Raw genomic sequence first — 18117 nt, 5'->3', positions numbered from 1 at the left:
AATCAAACTTTATTTGTATACACAGAGGCAACACAATACCCAGTAGCTAATGGTATGCCTATAAAATTATGACGGTGTCTGAGAACAGTGGAAACAGACAGAGATACAGAGGTTTGCTCGTTTTGTGTTAGATACCTGTGTGAGGAAGGGGAGTGAGGAATTGTGGCTATCCTTGGTTGCCGTACTTTATTTGGATGGTTTTTTCATTCGTCATACTTTTGGCCTGTTAACAACATTGACAGTCACAATGGAGGCTTGCCTACAGGGCGGTGCCGGCTCATACTTTTACACTCTACCTTGTGGTGCCGTTATTGAACATAACCCTCACCCATCAGATACAAACCCTTGTGAAAGTGCTTCATCCATGCTGTGGTAATGAGGACAGTCTGCTAAATGTGTCCTGAAGGATTGGACTTTATATAACCCAAAACATGAGCCCCTCTCTGCCTCGCCACTTGGGACGTCTGGAGCGTAAATATTTAGATCTCGGACAGGAAGTAGGGAGGCCCCCCCTCGCGACAGCCGAGAGTCCACAGCCCTGGCGATTGGACAGGACAGGGAGGACTACGCTGGGGCATATGGTTCCAATACCGCATCACTCACTTCAGAGGCTGGGATGGAGAGAAGATGGATGGTTAGAAGATGGATAGAGAGAGGATGTATGGAGAGCGTCGCTCCTCTGGTCTGGTCTTCTCAAGGGTAGATGCCCCTCACTGTCCAGCGCCGACCAGCATCTGCTTGGACCACCAAGGGATTGGCTTCACAGTTTACAATGCACATATCAACAAGTCCACAGAATGCAGCGTTAACGCTAGACAGCAATACACAACACCAGCAACAGCCTAGACGAGCAGGATGGTGCGTGCTTCATGCTCACCATGAAGTTATCGCTTTTAGTTTTTTTAAGAGTCAGAGAAACGCTGGGGACTTTCAGTTGTTTCCGGAACACGGTTGAGGCCTCTTTAGTCGAACGAAACAGCTACAGTGATTTCATTCACCATGGGTCTACAACAACAAGAACACAAAACCAGCATGAAGTCACACCCGAGAGCTCACTTGGGGGTGTGCTTGTTAAAGTGGAAAAGGTTACACTCTACCTTTCCAACTGCAACGGGGAGGGAAAAGAACAATACGACACCTTTTAAACATAATTTAGGGGTTCGGGGGGGGGGGCGGTAATGGACGCCGGGCCCTTTGCTGAGGGACATTTAACGACCATCCTGGAGTAGTATCGCACCCCAACGCAGCTCCCAGAGCCTGTCATTACCGCTAGCCAGTCATTAGCTCGCTGCTAAAAGACTGACCACGCTAACAGTATCGCTTAAAGAATTATAATAACACGGCGCTTGTCCAGCTGTGTTTTTTCATCTCCCCCCCCCCCCCCCCCCTCCTCCTCCTCCTCCCACGGCCTCGCTCCTTTTGTTTACCGTCAGGGTAATTAGACATGGCGGAGCTCGGAACAGGGTTTAATAACCTCCGTGATGAAAGACAGGAAGAAAGATAAACTTCAGTGGGAGAGGAGGAGGAGGAGGAGGAGGAGAAGAGAATGGCAGGGACAGACAGCAGTCACCACACTCTTTCATGTCTTCATGAGACTTATTAAGAGGAGAGCTCCCCAGTCTCTTCCGGGGAAGGCTGTTCTTTTGCTGGAAGGTTCCGCACCTATTGCTACTAGACCACTTCGACAGGAGCACCGCTTTCATAATTGCTACTGTAAAAGTGGCAGTTTTGTCAAAACGGCTCCTGTTTTGAGAAAGTTCAGAATAAACGGTGGAATTACAGTGCTGTATGCGGTTCCGGGGACGGATATTAATGTTGCGCGCACACGTGCATCACTTCCCTCTGTGTCACAGTCCAGCCATCGTTTTTTGGCCCCATGTATGTTTTTCGAATGACAAGTGATAAATGTAATCTGCAGTCTTTTTCTGTTGTCCGCAGTGTCAAAAAAGTCAAAACATTTCAAATACTCTTTTGAACTGTAGTGAACGGTTAGAGGGAGTCCAAGTTCTTGGGATTAGAAACGTATGATCTCCCCTAGAGAGCCGGGTCCCAGCAGTAGCTGTGTGGGCATTACATTTTTACTGGCAGGAAGGCGAGATGTGGTTTATGAGCACCACAAATTTGGCCTTTACACTCAATGAAACGCCACAGTAAATATCAGCTTCATTTCGGTTTAAGAGCCCCCAGACTGTAGTGACGGCTGTAAAGACAGAAGGGTGAGGAAACGAGCTGTGTGTGTGTGTGTGTGTGTGTGTGTGTGTGTGCGTTTATGTTTGTGTGTGTGTGTTTATGTTTGTGTGTATGGGTGTGTGAGTATGTAGTACCATACATTACCACTGCATGTCATAAAGACTGTCTCTGTACATGGATACATATATTATTCTAGATGTATTCGAGAGCCCTTCACCTCCAGGCCAGCCTGTCCCTGGGTCCCTGTTTGTAGCAGAAGCTCATAACGTGTTTCCCCTCTAAGCAGCTCTGCTCTGGGCAGGGAGCTGCCCTCTCGGTCCCACCCTGCGATCTGGCCTGGAGCTGAATGTCACGCACCATAAACTGGGCCTGTGCATCGAGGCAGGGGGGCTTTTTAAAAGATGTGTGTAAATAAGTATGTGTGTGGGTGTGTGTGTGTGATTTATGTATATACGGTAAGTGTATATATGTATATGTGTGTGTGTGCGTGTGTATGTGTGTGTGTGCATGTGTGTGCATGCGTGTGTGTGTATATATGTGTGTGCGCGCATGTGTGTCTGCATGTGTGTGTGTGCGTGTGTGTATATGTGTGTGTGTTCGTGTTTGTGTGTGTATGTGTGTGTGTGTTCGTGTGTATATGTGTATGTGTGTGCGTATATGTGTGCGTGTGTGTATATGTGTGTGTGTGCGTGTGTGTATATGTGTGTGTGTGCGTGTGTGTATGTCTGTGTGTGCGTGTGTGTATGTGTGTGTGTGCGTGTGTATATGTGTATGTGTGTGTATATGTGTGTGTGTGTGCGCGTGTGTGTATGTGTGTGCGTGTGTGTATATGTGTGTGTGTGTATATGTGTGTGTGTGTGTGTGCGTGTGTGTAAATGTGTGTGTGTGCGTGTGTGTATATGTGTGTGTGTGTGTATGTGTGCGTGTATGTGTGTGTGTGCGTGTGTATATGTGTGTGTGCGTGTGTGTATATGTGTGTGTGTGCGTGTGTGCGTGTGTGCGTGTGTGTATATGCGTGTATGTGTGTGTGTGTGTGTGTGTATGTGTGCGCGTGTGAGAGGCGGGGTCACACCTCACCGTGTGAATGGAACACTAGCCCCTGGGGACGGGCTCCATTAAAAGGCCCCTGGCGACGCGCCGCAGGGTCCCCGAGGGAGAAGGGTTTATCTGTGTAAATATTGACCCTGTGGAAGCGCAGGAGAGGTGGCGGGAAACCAGGTCTGACAGGCCGGCCGGGCCGGGCCAGAGAGAAGAGGCCCACGACACGGGAACCCTAGTCCTGCCACACACATAGCTGTATAGGAACACACACACACACACACACACACACACACACACACACACACACACACACAGATGATGGGAAAGAGCTCTGAACACAGGAAACGTTTGAGTGGGATGACCCTTTGACCTTGAACACGGGAACACCTTGAACACGGGAAACACCTGAGTGGGATGACCCTCTGAGAGAATGAACCCCAGCGTCAGGTGACTGTACCCATTTCCTCTTGCAATAGAAAGTGTCTATTTTGATTTCCAGGCAGTCAACCAGACAGTTTTAGCCTGCGGCCAGACATTTAAATCTGCCTAATTCGGAACGGATTGAACGGAGTGTAACGAGTCGACATTGTCTGATATCAGACTAAGACGGTTTACTCTCCCCAACTGAATCTCACTTCCTGGTTTGCGCTCTCCTTGTCTCATTCTCAAAGCGCTTTGTAATAGGAGCTCTTAAAGGAGAAACCTTGGATCTTCCACTACGATGAGTTTTGAGAGGGAGCCGAGGAGAGAGGCTTGAGGAAAGCCCAACTGCTCGTCACTGGTAGCTAAAACACACGGGTCTGGCCGGTTCTGTTTATGTGCCTGTCGAAAAGGAATTAAATTGAATGACATCATAATGTAATTAGGTATGAATCCAAATTATACCTCCCTAATAATGAAGGGCTAAGTGGATTCGCTATAGTATAAACAAATAAAGTGTTCATTTTGAGCCACAGTGAGAGCCAGTGTGTGTGTGTGTGTGTGTGTGTGTGTGTGTGAGAGAGTGTGTGTGTGTTTGTGTGTGTGTGTGTTCGTTCTCGTTGGCATTGATCGATAGTGGTGTGGCAACACTTCGTCATAGGGCCGTCAAGTAGAGAGTTAGCAACACTCCACTCCCAGCTAACCAAATAAACCTGCTTCATGTGGGCCCTGGTCCCTCGTTGGTGGTTGTGAGTGACTGACTTGTCCCTGTCACACACACACACACAAACACACATACACACACCTTGTGCTTTTTCCCCACCACGTGCAGTTTCGGCACAAGGATATGGAACCGGGAGGTTGCAGCCGGACTGACACGGCCTGGCATGGCAAACATGAAACCAGTTGCCACGAAATCACACTTGCTGGGCGGGGAGCTCTGTAACAACAGGAAGTGATTCCACCGCCACGCTGATATCATAGCGCGCTCGCTCGCCCTCTCTGCATGACTCGAGGAGGGAAAAGTAGCGAAAACAACAAAATCCTTGAGAGTGTGTTCTTCGTCATCGGAAAGTTTCAGTCACCGGTTTGAGTTCAGAGAGCTAGCCGGTGCCAGCGATGACCTCCTCTCTCCGAAAACTACACCTGTGAGACACTCGCTGCTCTGCGATTGGGTGGGATGAGACATACACTTGGGGGGGGGGGGGGGGGGGGGGGGGGGGGAGAAGGGCGTACCATAAACATGGTCGTCACTTGTGCTCAACCCATGCTCAACCCAATGTGTGAATGTTAGGGGAATTCAATTATGACAATCTCTCAAATCTATGTACTGCATCAATGTACTACAAGATGAATATGAGGCGCGCGGACTCATCCATTACCCTGGCTGTTCGCTGTACATTCATACTGTGAGCGCGTACCCGCCCAAACACGCCATCACCACCCAGTATAATATATGAGAGCTGGAGTGTGTGATTCAACACTGACGTCAGATTCACAAAACCCTTTGTCCTGTGACGAGGCGATTTGGGCGTACAGCACAGCGACATCAATACAAAAACAACAGACAACACGCAGACGAGCAATAGGGAAATGAGGATCTGTACCCTGACCCCTCCGTTCTCTCTCCTCTCCCACAGACTACAACAGCAGTGACCAGAAGACGGCTTGCAGGAGACATGAGCTCTATGTGAGCTTCCGGGAGCTGGGGTGGCAGGTATGAACAGAACCGGACCGCGCGGTCAGCGCCCTAAACTCAGGACATTGTGTCCTGTAGACTATAGGCTCTGCACCACCTCCACTACTTCCTGAAAGTCACTTGGCGTCTTTATTTCCTGTCCTATATGATTGGATTAATTTATTAATCAGGTGTGCGCTGGGTCTGCCGCACACCTGATTAATCACTTAATCCAATCATATAGGACAGGAAATAAAGATGCCAAGTGACTTTCGGGAAGTAGTGGAGCTGGTGCACAGAGCCTATTGGTTCATTCCTGGAAAGGCACATGGGGTCTAGCGGGTAGCTTGTCTCTGTGTTATTGGGCGTTGTGAGTGTGGCTCATTATCACTGGTAGAGGCGTCGCCACAACTGGACATCAAACATCAAAGGACCACATGAAGACAGTCTGAGTTGTAGTTATAGGATAGTGCTTATTCAAGCAGGTCTCCATTGTGATATTCTAAATGTAGATTGGAAGCCGGTTAGAATCCTCTGGATAAAAGCGTCTGCTAAATAACTGAAATGTAGTGTAAATCCTTCCAATCCTTCTCAAAATCACTAATATGACACTGGATTAAATATGACACTGGATTGAGAACAGCCATGCTTGTACCCATGAGTTACCCCAAATCAGTGTTAGCCTCTCAGATGGGGGGGGGGGGAGTATTTGAACATGGCTCCTGGTCATTTGTCTGAGCCCTGGCTACCGAGGTCTGGCTGTGAACTCTCTGTCACGTCGCTAGGCCTGGGTGTGTTGAGTAACGCTGGGCCTGGGTGTGTTGAGTAACAGAGGGTCTGGGTGTGAACTCTCCGTCAGGTCGCTGGGCCTGGGTGTGTTGAGTAACGCTGGGCCTGGGTGTGTTGAGTAACAGAGGGTCTGGCTGTGAACTCTCCGTCAGGTCGCTGGGCCTGGGTGTGTTGAGTAACGCTGGGCCTGGGTGTGTTGAGTAACAGAGGGTCTGGCTGTGAACTCTCCGTCAGGTCGCTGGGCCTGGGTGTGTTGAGTAACGCTGGGCCTGGGTGTGTTGAGTAACAGAGGGTCTGGCTGTGAACTCTCCGTCAGGTCGCTGGGCCTGGGTGTGTTGAGTAACGCTGGGCCTGGGTGTGTTGAGTAACAGAGGGTCTGGCTGTGAACTCTCCGTCAGGTCGCTGGGCCTGGGTGTGTTGAGTAACGCTGGGCCTGGGTGTGTTGAGTAACAGAGGGTGAAGAGACCTTAATGGAGGGAAAAACATGCAGCAGCCACGTCCACCTCACTGCAAAACAACCAGCAGCCTGTTAACACTGCACTGACATCTAGAGGGACCCTGCCAACACACACACACACACACGGGCAGAGAGAGTGGGACAGAGAGAAGAGGCGGAGAGAAAGAGAGATAGAGTGAGAGAGAGAGAGAAGGAGAGAGGGAGGCTAGATAGAAAGAGGGAGGCACAGAGAGAAAACAGTGAGGGAAGGAGATGGATTGAGAGAGAGAGAGAGAGAGAGAGAGAGAGAGAGAGAGAGAACAGCAGATGGAGAATGAGAGGTAGAGGGAGATAGATAGAGAGAGAGAGAGAGAGAGAGAGAGAGAGAGAGAACGGCAGATGGAGAACGAGAGGAAGAGGGACAGAGAGAGAGAGGGAGAGAGAGACAGACAGATACTGTAGCAAGTCAGATCCATGAGTGATTCTACAGGCATGAGTGCTTTTCTACAGTGATTTGTCTCTGGAGACAGTCAGTTCTGAACTCTTTGAGGGAGAGAAATGTCCTTCAGTCAAAAGTGCTTTGGCGGTTCTATTATATGAACAAACATGACCGTTTCAACCTTGTTGTTGAAACAACAGCCAGCTGCAGTGCAATACAAATTCTTTACAAATATTATAAATGACCAGTTAGATCCAATAGAGATTGGTCAAAGATCACATACATGGATCCCAAAAATGTTGTGGTTGGTCTCAAATAACTCAGTTGTTTCGAGTAGAAAGCTCTTTCACTGTTGTACTTCTCTTGTGTTTTACAGGACTGGATCATTGCCCCTGAGGGCTATGCAGCTAACTACTGTGAGGGAGAGTGTTCCTTCCCCCTCAACGCTCATATGAACGCCACCAACCACGCGATTGTACAGACACTGGTGAGTAGGGCTGAACCATTTCAAAGTGTTTGTTTGTTTGTTCAAATTTTAAGCTGTGGGAATGACCTGTGCTGTCCTGGCCTCTGAAGGTCCACCTGATGAACCCAGAGAACGTGCCCAAGCCGTGCTGCGCCCCCACCAAGCTCCACGCCATCTCCGTGCTCTACTTCGACGACAACTCCAACGTGATTCTGAAGAAGTACAAGAACATGGTGGTGAGGGCCTGTGGCTGCCACTGACACCGTGGACTGACGTTGGACGTACGTCGGACCGACATTAAACAGACGTTGGGCTGATGTCAGACCAACATAGGACTGACGGTGGACCAACAGTGGACCTACAATTTTTGTCCATCACCTGCCCGTTGGCTGCAGCGGAGCCTCACAATCTTGGGTCTGCGAGTGTGTGTGTATGTGTGCGTTTGTTTGTATTTGAGTATGTGTGTGGGTGTGTGTGTGTGTGTGTGTGTGTGTGAGGGTGTTTGTTAGTGTGAACTACCATTTCCTCTCCCATACTCAGGCTGAGGGAGGAGCTGAAAATGGACCAGAGTGCTGCTTTCCCTTCTCTTCTCCAAAACAAAATGGTGGTTTAGTTCTCAGACAGCTATTAGCTAACTACAGCAGGACAACTCTGCTTGATGTTGGGCCAGCAGTACAGTACATCACATCATATTAGACCAACGATACAGAAAACATATAATGTATAGATCCTTTATGGCATTGGGGAGCAATTATTAAGCCTAACTACACATGTATGGTATATTCTGAGTCTGACTAACCAAAGCCTGATTATTACATCAACGTTCTGCTGAAATCAAATGAAAATGTGTGTTGTAAAACTTTGCAGTTAATATAAATACAGACATTTCCTCTCTCTCCTTATATATTGTACTCTCATGGCCTTGGGGCATTTTTGCCTTCCGAAAATATAATATGGACTGGACCAATATGAACACAGGCTATTTCAGGAGTGATTTACTCAAAATATCTTCAGTACGTCAATATTTGCCAGGCCCCGCTGAGGCCTGATGCACCAAGCTGATTCAACATGTCGCAGGTTGTGGTTGAACTCTGATGTATTGCTCCAAAGAGCCCAAGAATACAACTTTATGCCCCTGGACATACCGCAAACGGCCATTTCCATGTTATTGCACTTGCTCTGGTCACATTATTATCCCTCAGCACCACCAAGAGAGGGGAGATGCATTTGTTTGGTCTAAATGTTTTGGTTCAGCTCTCTGAAATTAGACTTGGTTTCTGACCATAAATTCAAAGTCACAGCAACTGTCAATCCATTCCTGAATGAACAGCCTTTAACTGTCAATCCATTCCTGAATGAACAGCCTTTAACTGTCAATCCATTCCTGAATGAACAGCCTTTAACTGTCAATCCATTCCTGAATGAACAGCCTTTAACTGTGAGCTTTTTACAATGTCAGCGCACTTTATTTTACAGTACATTACTTTGTAAGTATTCATGTAAAACTTGACATGGTAAACAATACACATACAATAACTTTGAATTTTCCCACTTTAACACACACACACCTGATAGTTACCAATTGTTTTCAAGTTGAATCAAGTACTCTTATCATATTACTTTGTAAATAGTACCGTAAAATAAAGTGCTACCCAAATGTTTTTTTTAAGAAATCATTAACATGGACTTTACATGGTGCATATTAGTGGACTAGTATCACAGAGAAAATCACATACCTTTGTGCCTAACTAATCAGAATTTACAAAATATACCTCTGGTAAGCTGCTGTTTACATTTGTGATCATGTTTAGACTTGTGTGTAAATACTTGTACATTTTCAGCTTATTTATTGCACCTTTTAAGAAAAATCACATGCCATACTACCGAGAAAGAGCAAGAACAAATGAAAATACAAACTATTTTTGGAAAAGAAATTTTATTACGAAATCTCATGTTACAACTCGCCATTCTTTTTTTTGTAAAAAATTCCTGGGTAGTGTACAACCCATTCACAAGAAAAATACTGCTTTCTTTTCACTGGAGTCTGCTTAGACCATGTGCTATCCATAAAGACTTTACTGACAATAAGTGGTTAGCCTCTCAATGCGTGTTTCCCTTGAGCCTTGAATGTGATTCCGCCACACACAGCCACTACATGAACACACTCAAACCATCTCTCTGCATTCACCTCTTCCACACACTGTGTGCTATGATTTGGGCTTAGTATATCTTAGAAGTTACGTTTTGTCAACTTGATAAACTTGTTCAGATCTTTCGATATATTACATTTCCACCTACAACATTCTGAATATTCTTCCCTTCTTAACCAGTTAACAGTTCCACTCAGTTTCTCATTCCATTCATAAGACCTGACCAGACGGCACTCAAAGATGGCAACAATCGTCAAATGGTGACAAAGCTTGTTAGTCCCCAAAGTGCCTGATAGTGGGCCTCCCAGTGCAAGACTGCAGTAAACTGGAAAACAAAACCAAAAAAACAACATTCACCCCCCCCCCCCCCCCCCCATCTTTCTCATACGTTTAAAATGCCATAGAAGACCACACACTCAAAACAAACTCAAAAAGTGCAGTTTGCAGTGAATCTGAGATACAAATCTTACAAAGCGGGGGGTATAAATGTTGTGGTTGGGGGAGATGGATAGCAGTGATGGCGTCGGCCAGACGCTCCCAAAGGGAGTTTCCCTGAGAGTTAAGTTAGTTAGGCCGTCACTGGCATGGATGAAAAAGTACCGTCAACTTAACGCTCATCACTACGAGAGGTCACACGATCTTTGACCCCGGCGTGCGACAGAAACATTTAAGACCCATGATTTATCACCACATTATAAGGCGACATTTCTTAACATTTCCAGCGGTTTCAGAGACTCGGTCAGGTAATGACATTTTGTGGAACAACGTGCTAGCGGGCAATACATATGACGTCAGTTATAGAGAGTAAATGACAGTATGCTCCTGGAGTTGAAGGTCTGACCAGTAAAGGATTGAGTGGTTGTCAGTCACATCTTTTCATTTAAAAAGCCAGCCAATGCATCATCTGATTGCTGAATCAGGCATAATACAGCGGTGATGCTCGGTGGCGTCAACAGTCCTTAGTGATGCTTCCACTTCCTGACAAAACGATTAGAGAGAGAGAGAGAGAGAGAGAGAGAGAGAGAGAGAGAGAGAGAAAGAGAGAGAGAGAGGGCAGGTGCATGTATGAGATAAGAGGATTCCCATTGGCCAGATGTGCTGAGGGCAGTGTGCAGAAGGTAGGTGGTGGATGGTGAATGGAGCGCTCTACAGCTCATCTCTGGCCTGCTTCATCACGAAGGCGTGCAGGCTCTCCAGGTCCCGCCCGCCATGATGCTCCTCGCCCTGCTGCCCCGCCCGGAACATGAGCAAGGTGGGGTAACCGCGCACCTGAGACGGAACAAACAACAACAGGCTCATGTCAAACACCGTCGGCGGACTACAGCTCAAACGCCGTTGACAGCAGTGGCGTATTTAGGCATGGGCGACATGGGCAGCATGTCGCAGGGGGCGGAAAGAAAAAGAAGACAGAAGAAAAAAAACAAACTGCGAAAAGTAAACAAACTACCCGTCCCCTGTCAACAAATCGCAAGACAATCAGAAAATCAGAATTGCCTGTGAGCCCCCCACCCAACAACTTGCCGACAGTTTATTAATCACAATCGGAAAGCCCATTCATCTCACGTTTACAAAACGAAACTTAAAGTGGGGGCGCCGTAGCGAGGGGTTCGCCCAGGGTGGCATATAAGCTAGAAACGCTACTAGTCGGCGGACTACAGCTCGAGGGGGAACTCAGCGAGGCAGAAGTAGAACAGAAAGCTTCCTGTGTCCCAGCTCTGTATGACTGTGTTTGCAGGACGTCACGTCCAAATATCAATGCAAAACGGAGGAGGGCTTGCACACTGAGAAGATGAGGCTCATACACCTGATGAAAGATACCATGAGGACACTTCAAGAAGAGCGCAAACAATTGTGTCATCTACGTCCAAATATCAAAAATCAGATGAACAGAAGGGAAGACGACACCAAGACTTACGGAGAACCTGTTGCAGAGCGTCCTCTCCACTGTGCAGTCCACCTTGGCGATCTTCACGTCGGTCAGGCCGGGGAACTCCTTCTTGGAGAGGTCTTCCCACACGGGGGCCAGGTTCTTACAGTGGCCACACCTAAAATGGGTGAAGGGTTGAACAAGAACGTGTCAAAGACAGCCTCTTTGATCTAATGCATCGCCAATGTCGACTACAGTAATCTACAGGAATTCTTCCCAGGCCATTCCATTCCTACAGAATCCCTCGCTTACCACGGAGCGTAGAACTTGATGAAGGCCAGGCCCTTGGTCACCAGCTCATCAAAGTTGCTTTCTGTGAGGACCACCACGCCTGACTGCGCGAGAGATAGAAAACAGATGACTTAAGCGCTGGGTACCGTATCAATTCCCTCTGTACACAAGACTATCCAGCTTTCAAATGTCCAGCATCACTCATGCAGAATGAGTTTTTGCGGCTTGCGACTAATTTTGGCAAAAATGATCCTTCCTCCAGCAGGACCACACCTCATTCCTCTGTCGGGGGGCAAGCCTTGAAAAAGGATGATGTCACCTTTCACACTGAGCGGAGTATTGGAGATGCGTTGGCACAGCGCGGGCGGAAATAGCTGGCCTGCCCATAATTGCTGGTTGACCACTGCGCCGCCAGCCTGCTGTGCAGAGAGCCTATGGGCCTGGGTCTAATGGTTATCATCTAGCTGCACAAACATCTCTGGAGAGGTATGTTGTAAAACGTTCTACCCACACAGACATCATGGCGCCCGGACCGAACTGTTGGTTCTCAAAGTAGACTTGGACCACAACAAAGCCAGAAGTCCTTTTAATCTGACCAGAGTTCTGTCTGAAATAGTGTGGTATTTTGGTCTTGGAGACGCATAGGTGACCGAGTAGTCATGTTGTCAAACAAGCGCGCGCGCACACGCACGCACGCACGCACGCACGCACGCACACACGCACACACACACACACACACACCTCGTCCTCCTCAGCGGGCTCAGCGCTGGGCAGCTCGATGTCATTAGCCTGTGGGTCCTCATCTTCAGGGGCCTCCTCTACAACTTTCAGCTGGTTGTCCACAAAGTCCTTCAGGGAGTCCAGGTCCCTCTTGCCTCTGTACTGCTCCGTCTGGAGGACCACACAGGAAACAGTTTAAAAAACTAAAAGGGGGACAGTGCATACCTCAGGACTGGTGAGACGCATGCTTCCCACCGACCAAGCCCAGATCAAATGCAATGAGGAGAATAGTGATGTACAGAGCCATGTCTTTGTGGAATTCGTCACCGTTGGAAATCACACTAATGAAAGGTAAATGCACTTTAAAATTCATCCAAGAACCTTGATGAACTGAAAATTATAATTTGTTGGATGTGGGCCTAAATAAGATGTTAACTGATTCATCACATATGTTAGTGTTTACTGAGGTAATGTCAGTGTTAATTTGTTTTTAATTTCTTTATTTATATCATTATTTATCTGCGATTTTTTCTTGTTACCTTACAATGTATTTTCTTGTTGTTGTGTATTTGTATATTGTTTTTTGTGGACCCCAGGAAGAGTAGCATTTGTAACAATTAATGGGGATGATAATAAACTAAATGGCGCACGCTAATCGAGATGCTAATCAACTAAACTTAACTTGTCACTCAAACGCAGATGAATAGAAGTAGAACCAGCACTTAGTCAAGTTTGACCATTCAAAGTGTTTGTTTAAGGTGGGGTATAACCAAGCCCTACAGTGCCATGATTCCAGAGCCTCCTTACTGTACCTTCTCTCCGTTCCTGAAGAAGAGCAGGGTGGGGTATCCCCGCACAGCGTTCTCCGAGCACGCCTCGTAATGCTGGGTGCAGTCCACCTGGCCAGGCCCAGACCACAAGGGTTACAGTAGATTAGGTTCATTGCCCTTAATGAGGAAATGCTTTTCCCAGCTCACATGGTCAAGCATTAGACAGTGAATAAACAGAACATGTCACAAACATACAGCCCCACATACCTGCTGTATGTAGGCGTCAGATTTAACCAATTAGGCCCATCCACATTGCATCTAGTCTACAACCTTGAGCCATTTTCTTGTTGGCAGATGAAATGCTTTTTCACTGGTGCGTCTGATTGTGCTACGGTCACACCAATGCAAATATCTACATTAAAGTTTACTCAGAAGATGATATCATTTATTTACATCCTGGTCTTTTATTAGTGACACAGCTCTCAAGACGGCTGCCGGTCTTCTGCTGCTGTTTTGGCAGGATTCCAACCCACCTTTCCGATCTTAACGTCATCAGCGTGCTCGAAGGAGGTGGCGAGCTGCTCCCAGGTCGGGGCCATGGCCTTGCAGTGACCACACCACGGGGCGAAGAACTTGACGAAGTGAGACCCTGAGGTAAGGAAAGACATTGGAGAGAGAGAGAGAGAGAGAGAGAGAGAGAACAAGAAAGTGGCATTGCAATAAGACAGTGAAGGATGGCAGTAGAAACGAATGCAATGTAAAGTAATTGTACACAGTATTTTACAGTTGTATTGTATGTAATGACTTTAAGAAACAGCTGGGTTTAAGAAGAATGAATTTTCAGTTCCTGTTCAGTATCACTGGCCTTGAACTAAAACATACTGTGCCTGCACAGAGGTTAAATGCTACTTATTACGCAACATCATTATGGCCATATTTCCAAGATTTGAAGGTGGCACCTATAAACATTCCTCTTAAAAATTACCATGTCACATCCTGTCTTTTTTTTTCTACGAAAATGAATCATTTATTTTTCTTCTAAAACCTAAACATTTGACTCAAACTGGGCTTGAGAACAGTAATTTCACTGGGACTATTATCATGACTAGCATTTATTTTGGTTATGCTTGTCCAGCAACTGGGAACATGATAGGAGGTCATGTGGAGTGCGCTGCATTGTGACTTGGAGTGTGTTATAACTTAAAATTAAACTATAACCATGACTTAAACTACAACTAAAAACCATCTAGTAGTGTTGTGTGGAAAAAAACGTATTATTAAAAAGTATCTATGTACAAATCAGGGTGAAAAAGTTATACAGGGATTTCAGTAGGCACAGAAAGATTTTTTGGGACAGAAAGTGAAACGTTTCAAGCACAGTGAACACACCCCAGATGTTCACGGACCAGCAGGCAAGTGAGCTACACTCGTAATGTACCTTTAGCAATGTGGGCCTTGAAGTTTCCGGCTGTGAGCTCATACATGCCCTGCTTGGGCTCTGGGGCTTTGGGTGGTTCCAGCTCAGTCTCTGCCTCCTGTCCGACACACAGTGTTGTACATGTCAGTCAAAATGCTAGTGAAGCAGCACTGTGGACCCCACGCTGTAGAGAACCATAGGAGATGGAGGTTTCACAGACAATGGCCACTTTTTTTAAATCAAACTTTTAATCATCTCTTCAAGAAGTACTACAACAATCCTCCCTCCTAAGCACTTATTCTTTTTTTTTATTGTATTGTATTGTCTTTTAGATTGATATTCTTGCACTTTGCCTTCAGCACTAGATTATGCTCTTAGTCACTTGTTTTAGAAAGAAGATGCACTTGCGAGTTCTGGCAAGTAGTAGTACATTGGCTTTTCCTACATTTAATGCAATTACTGTTAGTCGCTTTGGATAAAAGCGTCTGCTAAATGACTAATGTAAAGTAATGTAATGTAATGTAAAGCCTGTTTAACAGCGCACACACGTAGACAAGCGCATATTTTGCGGCGCATTATTTTCTGACGACCTGCGCGGTCAACTGCAGCTGATGCTACAAAGGAATGCAGGAGACACATACACGTAGTAAAAAAAAAAAAGATATTGCGGGCTTTAGTCATCACCTAAGTTGCATCCAGTCTACTGCACTGATATCAGCAGTAAGCACAGAGAATAGGTCAAAGCTGCATGATGATAAAGACGCCTCTTAATTCTTTCACATAAAGAGATAGGAAAAGGGGGACTTTGCCACATGAAGTACATGGTAGAGACCCTAGTCTCGCATAGCCGGACCTATCTCCACACTTCACACGTTTACACTGTGCCAACGCTGGACAAAAGGTCTGGCTAGACTCAATACCATTCGGGGATAGGGGGGAAAATGCTGTATTTCTTTAAACTAATCACAATCGTCCTCGGTGGAGCGGTTGCTAGGTTGTTTTTGTTTCACATAGTCTGGGAAAATCTCCCATCGCCATTGATTGGCCAACCACATGAATCAGTGCCACTAATTGGCCAGTAATGAACAAATTAAAAGGCATATCCCCAAAGCCTACGTCCGTTGAGTCAGACCATATAGACCCTAAAGCCCAGAACAGGCCCCAATCTCCTAGCTACTTGGAATAGATCTGATATAACTGGACAGTGTCAGCCAGTAAGCTTCACCTGAGGCTCCTCCTGGACAGTCTTCAACATCCAGGTCTCTAGTGACTGCAGGTCCCTGGAGCCTTGGTACTTCACAGCTTCCTGATCAGGCTTAAACAGCTTCAGCCTGCACACACACGCACACACAAGCGCACACACACACGGGCGCGCGCACACACACACACGCGCGCACACACACAGATAAGAGGTAAACTGGCTTATTCATTTGTCATAACATACATAAGAAACTCATTTGATCATGTTCTTTTGGTTTTAATAGAATGTTTTTGGTTAATAATTTCCTTTTGTGGCTAGAGTTTACAAGTATTCAGCTAAATGTCAGTGTGCTGACAACTGCCATCTGTCAATCAGTAACATAAGTTCTGAAAGTAGGCTATGCATCATCATGTGATTGCTGCTCTTGTAAGTTGGACATATATTGTGTCCATCCCTGCAAATAGAAGAGTACAATAAAGCAAAGCATCCTAACACACCAGCTTAATAATTGAAGCCTAGCGTAATTAGTACGAGCTTCTATATAATTGTCAGTACCATTTAACATGGAGCTACAGCTACTCACGTGGGGTATCCCCTGATGCCATGGTCATTGGAGCAGAATTTGACATCTTGAGTGCAGTCCACTTTTACTACGTAGATGGGCGGTGATTCCATCCCGTTGTATTTGTCTGCGAGCTCATTCCAAGTCCCTTGGAGCCTCTGGCAATGGCCACACCTGCGCACACACACAGTGAAGAGCATCTCAGGACAGCTTTACCCCTGGGGTAGCATGGAATGTCTCCAATTACAGAGGACTGTTCCCTGGTACACAGAACTTTTCTTACTATGTTACATTGCATAACTTTGTCCTACTTTGGTGGAAACCACACCCAAATGCCTTCTTACAGTGAATGCATTTGGTTATCAAATGAATCTCCAAACAATTTGGAGGATGCCATGACAAAGGCAGATTGATGTTTGAGGATAATATGCTTGTGCTGTAGAAGCAATCTCTTAAGTGTTGAGTTGAGCAAACGTTACTGCATGGACAGTGAGGGAATAAACTCTCGATGAGAGGTGAACAACTTCTGCAAAATGTTTTAGTGTAGGCTACATTTACGATAATTTTATGAAAGCATGCATGTCTCCACCGTTAGGTAGCTAGCTGGTCAATCAGTGCTTGCCACGTACACGCTCGCTTCCTAGTCCATTCCTCCACTGTTCTAGTAAATGTTAGCTAAGGTTAGCTAGCTAACTTAGCTAAGTGGTTACAGAATCCACAACATGTGAAAACAAGCGTTTATTTTTCACCACTCATGTGTTCCTGGCTAGCTATACCAGGACAATCAATTTTGTATCAATAATATTTGTGTTGTTCCAATTTGCTAGCACTAGCTAACGCTGCTCTGTAGCTAGCACTAGCTAAGTGGCTAACAAGTTACCTACCGCTATCTGGCTAGGCGCGTAGCTAGCTAGCTAGCTAACATTAGCAGTAGCAAAGTTAGTTTGGGTAGTACCATGACCAGAGACAAATGAGAAGTCGTTGGCTAACGTTAACCTGCCAATCTCTTGCATGGCTAGATAGTTCTTCTGTCAATTTGACTATTTTCTGTAGGCCAGTGAGCTAGCTAGCTAGGTCAAGCGAGTATCCCATTCATTCATTTCTAGCTAACATTAGCTAGCACTAGCTACCATGGAAAACTCACCAGGGAGCGAAGAACATGACAAAGTGGGGTGCTGTGGGGATAGCATTGTTGAACATCTCCACTGTATACGTATGCTTGGCATGTTCATCCTCTTCTGTGTCAGTATTGCAAAAGATATTACCAAAAAGTAACGTACAATAAATAAAACACAAGGCAAAAGGTGCTGAAGAGGCCATGATCACGTCTTTGCGAAGCCCGCTAACCGGTCGCTGCTGTGTGAACGGCCTCCTGCAGACTGGAGCTGACTTCAGGAATGTAGCATCTGGATCGGTCTATTTTTCTAGGGAGGGGCGTTATATCATCATCACTTCACAGACGCACACAATCCCGATTACATACAGATCTGTCGCATCGCGCAAACGCTCCCCCATGAACGATACCAGCTGAAACAAGTGTCTAGCCTAGCTGTCGTCGCTCTCATTGGTGTATCTACTAGTTCTACTGTCTGAAATGCATGTTCGTGTTGTGACAGTAGGCTAATGCAGAAATGAATTACATTTACATTTTACGGTCATTTAATGAACGAATTAATTAAT

General features: G+C 46.2%; 2 protein-coding genes across 2 annotated transcripts in view; one reads left to right on the top strand and one right to left on the bottom strand.

The window, feature by feature from the left end:
• The window catches only part of bmp6 (bone morphogenetic protein 6), a 37494-nt gene extending 28951 nt beyond the window's left edge, over positions 1-8543 (top strand). Inside the window, exons 5-7 of the mRNA XM_084459270.1 lie at positions 5292-5368; positions 7370-7480; positions 7570-8543. Of these exons, the coding sequence (XP_084315396.1) occupies positions 5292-5368; positions 7370-7480; positions 7570-7719 (338 nt within the window). The 3' untranslated portion in view covers positions 7720-8543. The remainder of the gene's footprint in view (positions 1-5291; positions 5369-7369; positions 7481-7569) is intronic.
• A 179-nt stretch (positions 8544-8722) lies between these two features.
• On the bottom strand, positions 8723-17781 carry txndc5 (thioredoxin domain containing 5). The gene is made up of 10 exons (XM_084459281.1): positions 17582-17781; positions 16459-16611; positions 15900-16005; positions 14696-14792; positions 13791-13906; positions 13300-13386; positions 12509-12658; positions 11789-11871; positions 11525-11654; positions 8723-10878 (listed from the first exon to the last, which is right to left on the bottom strand). Exons 1-10 carry the CDS (start codon positions 17755-17757, stop codon positions 10756-10758), a joined length of 1221 nt encoding a protein of 406 aa, XP_084315407.1. The 5' UTR covers positions 17758-17781; the 3' UTR covers positions 8723-10755.
• Between the last annotated feature and the right edge of the window lie 336 nt (positions 17782-18117).

Source organism: Borostomias antarcticus (assembly GCF_949987555.1).
Source record: "Borostomias antarcticus genome assembly, chromosome: 2".
Classification (NCBI taxonomy): Eukaryota; Metazoa; Chordata; class Actinopteri; order Stomiiformes; family Stomiidae; genus Borostomias; species Borostomias antarcticus.
Note: the sequence above shows the minus strand (reverse complement) of the source record. Positions and strands in the feature narration are given on the sequence as shown.